This window comes from Typopeltis vanoorti, chromosome 11 (assembly GCF_054136105.1).
Source record: "Typopeltis vanoorti isolate ZY-2024b chromosome 11, IOZ_Tvanoo_1.0, whole genome shotgun sequence".
NCBI classification, from domain to species: Eukaryota; Metazoa; Arthropoda; class Arachnida; order Uropygi; family Thelyphonidae; genus Typopeltis; species Typopeltis vanoorti.
Window position 1 is genome coordinate 106,551,919 of NC_143559.1, and position 15,361 is coordinate 106,567,279.

Below are 15,361 nucleotides of genomic sequence, written 5' to 3' on the forward strand. Positions count from 1 at the left end.
GAGTCTTGTCAGCCCCCAATCCCTCGAAGGAACCTCATTCATGTGCTCTCAAGGGGTGTACAGGATATTATGATAGTACTACATGAAGAACTTACATCATTACTAACTTCCTATCAACAATTTTCCTCCAAATCATTCTGTTATCTGTCAAGACTCTATCATTATCAGATCTTATATTTCTGCCTTCTAAGGTACTTTTTATTGTATCACTCCACCTATGTCTTGGATTTCCTCTGGGTCTTTTTCCTGCCACCTGTCAGAGAACACTTATTTTGCTAATCTTCCTCCCCCCTTCTCTCTCTCTCATTCTGTTTAAGTGACCATACCACCTGAGATTAGCACTGTTAACGCATTCCTGGATGTTGACAATGTCAAGTTCTTTCCTGATATCCTTGTTTTTAATTTGATATTGCCATTGATGCCATCTGTTCATGTCCTAATCTTTCTCTCATGTCTGTAGTCTCTGGTCTTTGTTTCAAGTGTTTTATTTCTAACCCAGCTCTCAGATCCATAAGTTAAAATTGGTTTGAACACTGTCTTGTATATAGCTAATTTAGTATTTCGACTAACTTCTCTCTTATTCCATATAAATTATTTAGTTCACTTATCATATTGGTTTTGATGATTGTGTTGTCTATTTCCATATTTAATTTACCATCTTCACTAAAAATCGTGCCTAAGTAGCTGAAACGTTTTCTTGTTCTATAGGTTCTCCATTCACGATGCAGTTGATATTTTCATTACTTCTGCCTATATACATTGCCTTTGTGTTGTTATTGCTGACCTTCATACCATAACTATTACAACAGTTATTCAATTTAGTCAGGGAATCTTACAGACTTCTAGCGGATTTATTTCGAAGTATAGTACATACATCATCTGCATAAAGTAAAAAGCTGAGATTGACTATATACATCCTTGTCTGACAACAGATTTAATATCAAACCATCTTCCTATACTTCCTTCAGTTCTAACTGCTGACTTACAACTCATATAAAGACTAAGTATTGCTAGATCTAATGCTCCATTGACACCACATAACTGAAGTGTTTTGAATAGCTTTTCTCTTGGCATCTAATCATATGCCTTTTCCAGATCCACAAAATTTAAATCCAGATCTTTGTTATATTCCAATGATTTCTCAACTATTTGTTATAAACTGAATATCTGATCCTGACAGCTTTGGTTTGGCCTGAATCAAGCTTATCTTCACTAAGCTTCCATTCCACATTCCTTCTCAACTGTTTCTAGCATACTGGCATAAATCTTACCAGGAACACTCAATAGGGAAAGACCTCTGTAATTCTCACGTTCAGTTTTCATCATCATGCCTATCAAGGATTTAGGTCTAGAGCGGCTTATTCCGGCCTTAGAAGTCATCGTTGAATCTTTTACGAGGACGTCTTGGTTTTCTTTTTCCTAATGGCTTATACTTTAAGTTTTATATATTGTATGTTCAGTTTTATTTTCCTTTTTATATATGGGTACTGTGAGAGCTCTTCTCCAATCATCTGAAATTCATCCCCCTGTCCAGGCCTTCTGAACTATGCAGTGCAGCCACTGCAAGACTTTTATACCTGTATACTTGACGATTTCTGGTTGATTTACTCCCACTGCCTTTCCAGATTTCAGGTGTCTGATGGCTTTTTCTACTTCAAGTATGGTTATGTATTCCATCATCATCATCATCAAATTCCTGCTATGTACCCTCAAGGGGTGTACAGGATATGACAGTACTACATGAAAAAATTACATCATTACTAACTTCCTATCTACAATTTTCCTCCAAATCAGTCTGTTACTTGTCAAGACTCCAACATTATCAGATCTTATATTTCTATCGTCAAAGGCACTTTGTACCGTATCAATCCACCTATATCTTGGTCTTCCTCTGGGTCGTTTTCCTGCCAACCTGGCAGAGAACACTTGTTTTGCTAATCTTTCCTCTCCCATTCTATTTAAGTGACCATACCACCTGAGATTAGCTCTGCTAATGCATTCCTGGATGCTGACAATGTCAAGTTCTTTCCTAATATCCTCATTTTTAATATGATATTGCCATTGATGCCATCTGTTCATGCCTATAATCTTTCTCAGGACTCTCATATCTGCGGTCTCTAGTCTTTGGTCAAGTGTTTTACTTCTGACCCAGCTCTCAGATCCATAAGTTAAAACTGGTTTGAACACTGTCTTGTATACAGCTAATTTAGTGTTCCGACTAATTTCTCTCTTATTCCATATGAATTTATTCAATTGACTTCCCACCATACCAGCTTTGCTGATTCTGTTGTCTATTTCTATATTTAATTTACCATCTTCAGTAAAAATTGTGCCTAAGTAGCTGAAATGTTTTACTTGTTCCACAGGTTCTCCATTCACAACACAGTTGACATTTTCAATGATTCTGCTTATTTTCATTGTCTTTGTCTTTTTATTGCTGACCTTCATACCATATCTATTACAACAGCTATTCAATTTAGTCAGAGAATCTTGCAGACTTGTAACTGATTTATTTAGAAGTATAACATCATCCGCATAACGCAAAGAGCTGACATTAACATCTCCAATTTTGATATCAGGTTTAAAACCACTTTCCTTCATAATGTGATCCATATAGATAATGAATAACAGAGGGGATAATGTACATCCCTGTCTCACACCAGATTTAACATTAAACCATCTTCCTGTACTTCCTTCAATTCTAACTGCTGACTTACAACTCAAATAAAGACTAAGTATTGCTTGATATAATGCCCCATTGACACCATATAACTGTAGCGTATTGAATAGCTTCTCTCTTGGCACCTTGTCATATGCCTTTTCCAAATCGACAAAACTTAAATACAGATTTTTGTTATATTCCCATGCTTTCTTGGCTGTTTGTCGTAAAGTGAAGATCTGATCCTGACAGCCTCTATTTGGCCTGAATCCAGCTTGTTCTTCACCAGACTTTTCCTCCACAATTCTTCTCAACCGTTTCTCAAGTATACTGGCATAGATCTTGCCAGGAACACTCAGTAGGGTGTTCCTCTGTAATTCTCACATTCAGTTTTATTGCCCTTCTTATATATGGGTACTATGAGAGCTCTACTCCAATCATCGGGAATTCGTCCCTCTGTCCAGGCCTTCTGAACTATGCAGTGCCACTGTAAGACTTTTATACCACCATACTTCAGCATTTCTGGTCGAATATCATCTACTCCTGCTGCCTTTCCACATTTCAAGCCTTTGATGGCTTTTTCCACTTCAAGTATGGATATGTATTTCTGACTGCATGCCTGGTCAGTGTTTTTTATCACTGTGCTGTCATCACTGCTTGTTTCATTTTGCAGTTTTTCAAAGTAATTACTCCATACTTCAAGGATATCTTTTTCTCCTGTTTTCATGTCACCTTTATCATCTCTAACTCCTTTTACAGCACTCTTTCCCCCATTCTTAAGCTTCATCAACAACCTCCAGAATATTTTGCCACCTTCTTGATATTTATTTTCTATATTCTTGCCAAAGTCCTCCCATGACTTTTGTTTAGCTAGTTTTACATACTGTTTAGCTTTCTTGCATTTGTCTCTGTATTCTGTAAGAGTAAAAGCTGACTTATTTGCCAGGAACTTTTGATATGCTTTTTTCTTTTCCTTCACTGCCTCTTTAACTTCCTGTGTCCAGCATGGAGTTCTGATTTTTTTATCCTTGCACACAACCTCACTACATACCTCTCTGGCAGAATCAATCAATGTTTTCTTCAGAGTTTGCCACTGAATCTCCAAGGCTTGATTCCTGTTCTCAAACAACTCTTTCATCTTCCCTTCAATAATCTTCCCATATTTTAGTCTACAGTTCACATCTGAGAGCTGCTCAACTTTTATTCGCTTTAAAACTTTCTTACATGTTATTCTTTTCAATATGAAATTCAATTTTATCCTGCTCAAGACTAAATAGTGATCACTTCCAATTTCAAATCCTCTGTACACTCTGGTGTCTTGCACCAGGGAGAAAACATCACTATCAACAATAACATAGTCAATGAGACTTTTCTTATTCCTAGCCTCTTCTCTCTATATGAATTTGTGCACATTTTTATGTTGGAACATGGTGTTAGTAATAACCAGTCCATGTCCTGAGCAGAAATCCAACAGATATTTGCCATTATTATTAGCTTTGCTCTTTTCTCCAAATTTTCCCAAAATATTTTTGTATGTCTCGCAATCATTTCCTACTCTGCTATTTAGATCTCCAACAAGGACCAACTTTTCCTTTTTCATTGTGTCAGTTGCTTTTTCTAGAGCCTCAAAAAATTCCTCCACTTCTACCTTAGTAGAACCTTCTGTGGGACCATAGGCACAAATAAGTCTCATTGTCCAGTTCCCCATTCTCATATTTGCCCACATTACTCTACTTGAGACTGACTGCCATTCAAGAAGATTAGCCTCGTATTTTGTGTTGAATACTATGGCTACTCCTTCTTTTCCTTGATTTTCATTGCCTGAATATAACATTTTGTATTTATTGCTCAGAAAGATCTCACCAGTTTGGTCTTTTTTGTTTCAGTCACCCCTATTATGTCGATCTGGTACTTATCTAATTCCTCAGCTAGCTCCATTTCTTTGCCATTCAGGCTTCTTACATTGATAGTACCGATCTTTTACTCTGGTGGTGTTGAGTTGGGGTTTGTTTTCAGATTTGTTCCAGTAGCTGATTCCTGATATTGCAATCTTTTTGAGTTTTTTTACCACTATGCTGTCACTGCTTGTTTCATTTAACAATTTTTCGAAGTAAATACTCCATACATCAAGAATATCTTTTTCTCCAGTTTTCATGTCACCTTTGTCATCTCTAATTCCTTTTACAGCACTCTTTCCCCTATTTCTGAGCTTTTTCAACAGTCTCCGGAATATATTGCCACATTCCTGATATTAAAGTCTGTAGATCCAGAAATGAGTTGTTGTGTTTGTATACAAATGCTAGAAGTATAAGAAACAAGGCAGGTGAAATGGTTGCATTAATTGCATCTTTTCACCAAAGATTGTTGGAATAAGTGAGACACAGTTGGAAGAGGATGATATCCTGAAAGGACTAGAGATTAAAGGGTGATGTGTTTTGTGAGGATAGAAAGGAGGGAGAGTGCTATTGACGATAGAGAAAGCATTATGTCCATGCAAAGTAGAAATGCAAGAGGGAAATAATGCCATTGGTTTTGAGGCAGTATGGTGTGAGATAGAGGTGAATGGAATCAAATACTTTGTTGGATGTTGTTATAGATCAGGTAATGTGGATGGTGGTGATAATGAAATGTATAATCAAATTAGCCAAGCAAATAAAAAAGTGTGATCATTATGGGCGATTTTAATTATGGCAACATAGACTGGAATGATGAGATGGCAACTGGAAGTAAAGAAAACGAGTTTCTTGAGGGATAACTACCTCAGACAGTATGTAACAGAGGGCACGCGAGGATTGAGGGTATTGGATTTGGTCATATCCTCAGAGGATGTAATTATAAATGAGGTGTCAAATCATCCACCAATTGGTGAGAGTGACCATGAGATGATTACCTGGATGGGTGCCAGCAGTGTGAGGACCTCTGTGAGAAAAGGGTATATGTGAAACTACAAGGGGGGGGGGTGATTATGAAGAGCTCAGGAGATAGCTTGTGGGTGTAGCATGGAATGAGGAGCTAGCTGGAAAAGAGATCAATGCAGCTTGTGAGATTTTCAAAAACTATCTAGTAGATGCAATGTCTAAATGTATTCCAAGGGTGAGAAGGTTAAATAAGGTATGTGTGAGATGGATAAATAAAGAGATTAAGCATGCGATACAGAGAAAGAGGGCATTGTGGAGACAGCATAAGAGAAGTGGAAATAACCAATTCCATGAAGTCTACAAAGACCAGCCAAGGAGGATGACTTGGTTGGTTAGGGTAGCTAAAGAGAGGTATGAACAGCAGTTGGTTAATGAAGCTAAAATGAGTCCTAAGGAGTTCTTTTGATATGTAGCCAGCAAAAGAAAGAATGATTATGGAAGGATGACATTTATATGAAAAAATGGTATAAAGACAGCTGTTGCAGAATGTGTGGTGGAGATACTTAATGAGCAGTTCATAAAGGTCTTTCAATCTTGTGAATGACTTCATGGAGAGATTGGGAGCAGTAGATGATAGGGAGGAGAAACTGACTGTAAGTGAGCAAGAGGTGTATGGGGAGTTGAGTAAAATAGATGTTAATAAGACTGTGGGACTTGATAATATATCACCACGTATTCTGAAGGAATGTGCCAGGGAGTTGACACCTGCCTTGACATATTTTTTTAATACAAGTCTTACACTCGGTCAAGTTCTAGGGAGTGGAAGGAGGGCAAGATTGTGCCACTTCATAAACGAGGTGATTGAACTCAAGCATCCAACTATAGGCCTATCTGTGTGTCAGGAGTTGTGGATGAGTTGTTGGAGAAGCTTGTGAGAACTAGTATCCAGAGTTGGGTTGACACGATGGTATTATCTTTGATGGACAGCATGGATTTGCTAAAGGGAGGTCATGTTTTATTAATCTATTTACTTATTACAATAATGTGACTGCTTCCCTGGACAGAGGAGAAGGATACACAGTAATATACTTAGATTTCTCAATGGCTTTTGATAGAGTACCTCATGATAAATTGATAGTCAAACTAGAGCAGATAGGGTTGGATATTAGATTAGTGCATTGGATTGGAGACTGGCTGTCTGATAGGTATCAACAGTTGTGTATGGGGGAGGGGAGCGATATCCAGGAAAAGGAAAGTCACCAATGGAGTGCCTCATGGGTCTGTTTTGGGGCCATTACTGTTTAACTTGTATATTAATGATATAGGTGAAGATTTGGATGGAGATATTCAGTTGTTTGCAGATTATGCAAAGTTGGGATGAACTATGAAGATTAGTGAAAATGTTGTGGCCTTACAAGAAGACTTGAATAAATTGAGTGATTGGGCACAGAAATGGGGATGTGAGTTCAATGTTGCAAAATGTAAGGTTTTAAAATTTGGAAAACAAAGATGGGATGCAGAATTTATGCTTGGTGAGGATATATTGTTGGAGGTGGAAGAAATAAGAGATCTGGGGATGATAGTGGATAAGGATCTGAAATTTAGGGGACACATATCCAAAATTTTGAAGACAACACAAAGGCTTCTGGGAATGATGCGGAGGACACTGACATGTAGAAGCAGGGAGATTGTATTATATAAGGCTTTGATTAGGCCACACGTGGACTATTGTGCCCATATTTGGTCACCTGGTGTTTTCAGAAGGATGAAGAGATGTTGGAAAGGGTCCAAAGGTGACTGACTAAAGTAGTTTCTGACCTCTGAAAAGTCGAGTATGAGGAAAGATTGAGAAGATGTAATTTACAGGGTCTGGTGGACAGGAGGAAGAGGGGGGGGGATATGATAGAGACCTACAAGTTGGTAAGGGGTTGTTATAGGATCAATGCTGGAGAAGTTATACAGAAAATAGTGGGAGATCAGGGGAGAACCAAAGATCATCCCTGGAAACTGTATAAAGTGGGTGTGAGTAGGGGAGTGAGATGCAGGTTATTTTTGTGCACAGTTGTAGATGATTGGAATGCCTTGTCTGCAAAGAGTTTGAATGTTTTCAAGGCATGGCATGATGAGCTGTGTGTGTGATAAAAGGACCTACCAAAGGAGTCTTTGACTCCTCTGGTAGGTCTTGGGGTAATAATAATAATAATAAGTCTTCACATGAATTTTAGCTAGTTTTATTCAGTGTTTATCTTTTTTGCATTTGTATCTGTATTCTCTAAGAGCACAAGCTGACTTATTTGCCAAGAACTTTTGATATGCTTTCTTCTTTTCCTTCACTGGCTCTTTAACTTCCTGTGTCCACCATGATGTTCTGATTTTTCTATCCTTGCAGACAACCTCACCATATGCCTCTCTAGCTGAATCGATCAATGTTTTCTTCAGGATTTGACACTGAATTTCCAAGGTTTGGTTTCTGTTCTCAAACCCTTTCATTTTTTCTTGAATAATGTTTATGTATTTTAGTCTACATTTCACATCTGAGAGCTGCTCAACTTTTATTCGCTTTAAAACTTTCTTACATGTTCTTATTTTCAATATGAAATTCAATTTTATTCTGCTCAAGACTAAATGGTGATCGCTTCCAGTTTCAAATCCTCTGTATCTGGTGTCCTGCACCAGTGAGAATACATCAACAATAACATAGTCAATGAGACTTTCTTATTCCTTGCCTCTTCTCTTCATGTGAATATGTGTACATTTTTATGTTGGGACATTGTGTTAGTAATAACCAGTCCATATCCTGAGCAGAAATCCAACAGGTATTTACTATTATTATTAGCTTTGCTCTTTTCTCCAAATTTTCCCAAAACATTTTTGTATGTCTGATAATCATTTCCCACTCTGCTGTTTAGATCCCCAACAAGGACCAACTTTTCTTTTTTCATTGTGTCAGTTGCTTTCTCTAAAGTTTCAAAAAATTCCTCCACTCCTACCTTAGTAGAACCTTCTTTGGGACCATCGAAACAAATAGGTTTCATTGTCCAGTTCACTTGATATTACTCCACAGCAAATCTTGATATTGCCTGTCATTCAAGAATATTAGCTTTGTATTTAGTGTTGAATATTATAACTCAATAACCTCACTAACTTATATGTCTCAATCATATCCCCTCTCCTTCTGTTCATAAAACTTTGCAACTTGCATTCCCTCATTCTCTTCTCACATCTACATTCAGTAGAATGACACCAACATAGTAATCCTTCTCTGGACCCTCTACAATAAATCCTTATCCCCTTGCAAACAAACTAGGAGACCAGATTTACACATGGCAGTCCATATGTGTCCTGATTTAAGCCTTGTGCAAGGGAACTGTAACCTCTTTTCTTGTGCCTATCAATAATGTCCTTCTCATTATTGCCATAATCTGTTGTGATGTTCTTGCAATTTTAGCAGTGTGACCTCTAAACTTCAAGTGTCTGTCCACCATCTCTCTCATCTCTTCCACCAACTTCAAAATTTCCCCATTAATTGTATATGCTGCATCTCAACCTTGTCTACCAAATTTCAAGACCTTGCACTTTGGAACATTAAAATGATAGCTCCACTCACTAGCTCACTCATTTCTGGAAGCCATCTGTCTTTAATTCTTTAAGGCATGTTGTTGTGGCTGCTTCAATTTCTTGTATTGCTGCAAAACACTTTCCCCATCATTGTCAATTTCAATTTTGGAAAGAGCCAGAAGTCAGGATGCTAAATCTGTTGAATATGGCAGATGCAGGCATATGGTAAATTTTTTTCCCCAACAAGAACTGTTGAAGAAGAATGGATGTGTGGCATGGAGCATTGTCGTGATACAATATGAAACCATTTCCTCATTTCTGCAGTCTTTTTTGATGCACAGTGCCTGCCCTGCAGATGTTTCAGAACTTCTTTATAATATTTAAAGTTGAATGTAGTGCCTCTAGGTATAAACTCCATTCACACAATCCTCTCCAAATCGAAAAAAGACCATCATGATACTTTCACATTGAATTTCGATTGGTATGCCTTCTTCAGCCAATGTGAATTGGGTGTTTTCCAGTGTGAATTCTGAATCCTAGTCTCAGGATCATAACCACACACACTCAAGATTTGTTTCCTGTTATGATGTTTTGGAAAAAGTTCAGATCCAAAGTAACATGATTATGCAATTCCAACAAAATTGCCAAACACCGCTTCTTTTTGTGATGATGCAAATCACATGTACACAAAAACTGGATTTATAACTAAGTAAGCAAACTGATCAGCTTGAAACTTATCATATGACTAACAGATGGCTCCTGCAAGCAAGAGCGAATTCTCCATGCTTGCTGCACAAGCTCATTACTTCAGAAAGAAGTAATATTTATTTCTTAATAAATGCATGCATTTATAAGCATTCCATTTAGGCTTTTATTTTTGTAGACAGAAGACGTCTTAAGCCTCTGCGGCAATAATTGAGCTTTGTGTTGTGTATCGAAAGCCATTCACTCCCTTTGATAGATCGAGTGCTGTGGCTACATTCACTGTACTTTTGATCACACTTTGTATGTAATATACAGTCCATTAAATTGTTAAATTTGAACATCAAAAACATGAATCAAGTTAACTTAGATTATGAAGAGTACAGTATGTTTTGAATTATTCAACATAATGTGTAATTATGTCAGTTTGTAGTTATATTTTCTAGTATTTAAGAGTGAACTGTGGATGTCTTATAATTTAAATATTTTTTTTCCTTTTTTTTTAAAATCTTCCAGAATGTGTGTGCAATCTTTTGGGAACAGATCCTAATGGTGGACCCTGTGATTCATTTACTGGTCAGTGTCCATGTTTGCCAAATGTAATTGGACAATTTTGTGACCGTTGTGTGACTAACCATTGGAAAATTGCTAGTGGACAAGGCTGTGAGCCCTGTGATTGTGATCCTTTAGGATCTTCTTCTCCTGAATGCAATGAGGTTAGTATAACACCCATATACAATAGCTTTTACATCCCTGACTGATTTTATAGGATTATGATATTTTATTTATTTTTTTTTTTTTTTTATAAAAGTGCCTAGTACCAAAGCCAGGATATTTGGTACTAGACACCACTAGATGGTGTAATACCTGCTTTATTAATACATTGGAAGAATAAAGTAGCCAGAAACCGCAAGTGGACTTTACATCATATTCTGGTTTCATTTTTCTTCTTTCTTCCATCATGTAATATGAATGATATTTTAATTATGTGTAATAACATGAAAAACCATTTGACTTGGCCAGGTGGTGCTCTGGATTAAGTTGATGTAAATACATGCTCCTTGTTTTATTGTTTTTAAAAGTGATTTCTCACTTATATTTCACAAGTGAAACTGGCAGCAATTCTCATCTTCATCATCATCAAATTCCTGCCATGTACCCTCAAGGGGTGTACAGAATATATGATAGTACTACATGAAAAAAATTACATCACTGCTAACTACCTACAATTTTCCTATCTACAATTTTCCTCCAAATCAGTCTGTTACTTGTCAAGACTCCAACATTATCAGATCTCATATTTCTATCGTCTAAGGCACTTTGTACCGTATCAATCCACCTATATCTTGGTCTTCCTCTGGGTCGTTTTGCTGCCAACCTGGCAGAGAACACTTGTTTTGCTAATCTTTCTTCGCCCATTCTGTTTAAGTGACCATACCACCTGAGATTAGCACTGTTAATGCATTCCTGGATGTTGACAATGTCAAGTTATTTCCTAATATCCTTCTTTTTAATATGATATTGCCATTGATGCCATCTGTTCACGCCTCTAATCTTTCTCAGGACTCTCATATCTGCGGTCTCTAGTCTTTGGTCAAGTGTTTTACATCTGACCCAGCTCTCAGATCCATAAGTTAAAACTGGTTTGAACACTGTCTTGTATACAGCTAATTTAGTATTCTGACTAATTTCTCTCTTATTCCATATGAATTTATTCAGTTGACTTCCCACCATACCAGCTTTGCTGATTCTGTTGTCTATTTCTATATTTAATTTACCATCTTCATTAAAAATCGTGCCTAAGTAACTGAAATGTTTACTTGTTCCACAGGTTCTCCATTCACAACGCAGTTGACATTTTCGATGATTCTGCCTATTTTCATTGTCTTTGTTTTTTTTATTGCTGACCTTCATACCATATCTATTACAACAGCTATTCAATTTAGTCGGAGAATCTTGCAGACTTGTAGCGGATTTATTTAGAAGTATAACATCATCCGCATAAAGCAAAGAGCTGACATTAACATCTCCAATTTTGATATCATGTTTAATACCACTTTCCTTCATAATGTGATCCATATAGATAATGAATAACAGAGGGGATAATGTACATCCTTGTCTCACACCAGATTTAACATTAAACCATCTTCCTGTACTTCCTTCAATTCTAACTGCTGACTTACAACTCAAATAAAGACTAAGTATTGCTTGATATAATGCCCCATTGACACCATATAACTGTAGCGTATTGAATAGCTTCTGTCATGGCATCTTGTCATATGCCTTTTCCAAATCGACAAAACTTAAATACAGATCTTTGTTATATTCCCATGATTTCTCAACTATTTGTCGTAAAGTGAAGATCTGATCCTGACAGCCTCTATTTGGCCTGAATCCAGCTTGTTCTTCACCAAGCTTTCCTTCCACAATTCTTCTCAACTGTTTCTCAAGTATACTTGCATATATCTTACCAGAAGCACTCAGTAGGGATGTATATCTGTAATTCTCACATTCAGTTTTATTTCCCTTTTTATGTATGGGTACTATGAGAGCTCTATTCCAATCATCGGGAATTCATCCCTCTGTCCAGGCTTTATGAACTATGCAGTGCAGCCACTGTAAGACTCTTATACCACCATACTTCAGCATTTCTGGTCGAATATCATCTACTCCTGCTGCCTTTCCACATTTCAAGCCTTTGATGGCTTTTTCTACTTCAAGTATGGATATGTATTCCTGACTGCATGCCTGGTCAGTGTTTTTTACCACTGTGCTATCATCACTGCTTGTTTCATTTAGCAGTTTTTCAAAGTAATTACTCCATACTTCAAGGATATCTTTTTCTCCCGTTTTCATGTCACCTTTATCACCTCTATCTCCTTTTACAGCACTCTTTCTTCAATTCCTAAGCTTCTTCAACAACCTCCAGAATATTTTGCCACCTTCTTGATATTTATTTTCTATATTCTTGCCAAAGTCCTCCCATGACTTTTGTTTAGCTAGTTTTACACAGTGTTTAGCATTCTTGCATTTGTCTCTGTATTCTCTAAGAACACAAGCTGACTTAGGAACTTTTGATATGCTTTCTTCTTTTCCTTCACTGCCTCTTTAACTTCCTGTGTCCAGCATGGAGTTCTGATTTTTTTTATCCTTGCAGACAACCTCACCACATGCCTCCCTGGCAGAATCAATCAATGTTTTCTTCAGAGTTTGCCACTGAATCAGGTCTATAAATGCAATGTGGATAGCGATCAGCATATTAGCACAATGAGTGCAGGCTGAGCAATTACCATGGGAGACTTCAACTATGGTGATATAGATTCAAAGGAGGAAAGGGCACATAGCAAAATGAAAATGGAATTTATACAGTTACTAAGGGAGAATTATTTGAAACAGCATGTGATGGAGGGAACCAAGGTTTGAGAGTATTGGATCTGGTAATAGCCTCAGAAGATTTATCTATAACTGCAGTAGTAACTCTACCACCAATTGGGGAAAATGACCGTGCAGTCTTGTCCTGGGAAATTGCTCAATATGTGGAAATTTCAGTCAAGAATGGGTTTATGTGGAACTAGAATGCTGGCAATTATGGAATGAATGTCATCAGTGCATGGGAAGTGGTCAAGGATTGTTTGAACATGGTATGCAACAAATTGTATACCCATTCAATCCTTGATAAATATTTAATATTTTTAATACTTGATAATTGGGAAAAAGTCCCTTTTTTCCAATTATATTTCCTTATAAATGTACAAATTGCACATAATTCCTCCTATGTAATGTTTGTATTCACTCAACAATCATTGCTCTTCTCATTTCACTCCTGTCATACCTTGGCAAAAAATTTACACTCTTTACTCTTTCACTATTCTTTCTCTTCTTCTGGTAACTATTTCATATCTTTACTTATACTGTATTAGTCACCTGTCAAATCTTACCAAAAGAATGGATGTTAGTGACACTGCTGAAAGAATTCATTCTTTTCCTTCTCTGCATTCACTAACATTCTTAATCTTTGCATAGAGAAACAGTTTCATCTTGCTCTGTTATCAAACTTCTTTGATCATAGAATCGCAGTACAGTACTCTCCTTACTTTTGATTTTTCATACGATATGGTGCAAAAAAAGTACTGAACTTAGACACACCTTCGGCACATGCATAATGAAATGTGCTGTTCGGCCACATGCACTCTAATAGAACAGCATATGTAGTCTACACCATTGCATTTCGCTGTAGCATTGGTGTTGACATTGGAAGAAAAGATGTTTATTGTTGAGCATTATTTTCGTTCATATGGAGTTGGTAGAGCAAATGATCTAAGCTTATGACATATTTATGAGCAGTTTGTTCATCATTTCCAGAACAATGAAATCCGATGGCCACTGTTTTGCAGCATCCGTAGCCAAGGGAAAAAAGTTTGTTCTGTGTTGTAATTTGGCAGATTTTGAGGTTTACAAAATTCCCATACCCTTCACTTTCTTGTAGTTTAGCAGCTTAAGAATTAAAGGTGGATAACTGAGAGACCCATATAACCTTTAAGAAATGTGAACTGATCAGTGCTTCAGACCAAATATCCAATTTTCATCTTCTCATGATGTACCCTATAAGTAGGAATTAGCTACCTGGATGTTGAAAGAATAGAAGAACAAAAATGGGCTGTCAATTTGGGATTTACCTGACCAAGCTCTGTTCTTATTGGCTTAAACCAAAATAATGGCAGTAAGTGATAGAATTTCATGCCAGCTTGAGTGTCACTTTCTTTATGTCAGAGAACCAGGGCAAACCCCAAAAAGTCAGCTGTTGGAAAAAACTCCAACTCAACATCAAAAGAGTTAAAGATTGGGACCATCAGCATAATAAGCATCAGAGAAAAATAAATGGAAATAAGAGAAGAATTGGGTAAGTACCAGATTGACATAATACTTATTACTGAAACAAAGAAGACAGGCGAAATTCATCTAAGCAACAAATACAAAAAAATGTCATATTAAGTCAATAATGATCAGCAAAAAAAAAAGAAAAAAGTCAGCTATAGTATTCAACACTAATTTTTATTTATTTATTTAGCAAGCATTCCTGTTACAAAAGTAAGGAATGAAATATGAGGATAATCTTGTTTGAATGGTTTGAAGCACAATGTCAGGTAGCATGATGGGAACGGATATCAGAATGGAGAATTGGAGAATGTGTCTTATTTGTGCCTAGGGATAGAAGGTTCTACTAGGAAAGAGGTGGAGGAATTTTTTGAAGTCATTAGAGCAGGTAGTTAAGATAAAGAAAATGCTAAAGGTGGTATTTTTTGGAGATCTAAACAGCAGAGTAGGAATTGATTACCAAACATATAGAAGTGTTTTTGGAAAATTTGGAGAAAAGAGCAAAGCTAATAATAATGGTAAGTACTTGCTTGATTTTTGTTCAGGACATGGACTAGTTATTACCAATACCATGTTCTAAAATAAAAATGTGCACAAATTTACGTGAAGAGAAGAAATAAGAAAAGTCTCATTGACACAAGAGTGTACAGGGGATTTGAAATAGGAAGTGATTACTGTTTAGTTTGAGTAGATAACATTGAATGCTATA

At 36.8% G+C, this 15,361-nt stretch overlaps 1 protein-coding gene across 1 annotated transcript in view; it reads left to right on the forward strand.

Moving 5' to 3' along the window:
* LanB1 (laminin subunit beta-1) overlaps positions 1-15,361 on the forward strand; it is a 754,433-nt gene that overhangs the window by 473,315 nt on the left and 265,757 nt on the right. The window contains exon 21 of the mRNA XM_090400882.1: positions 10,294-10,493. Coding sequence (XP_090257008.1) covers positions 10,294-10,493 — 200 coding nt within the window. The remainder of the gene's footprint in view (positions 1-10,293; positions 10,494-15,361) is intronic.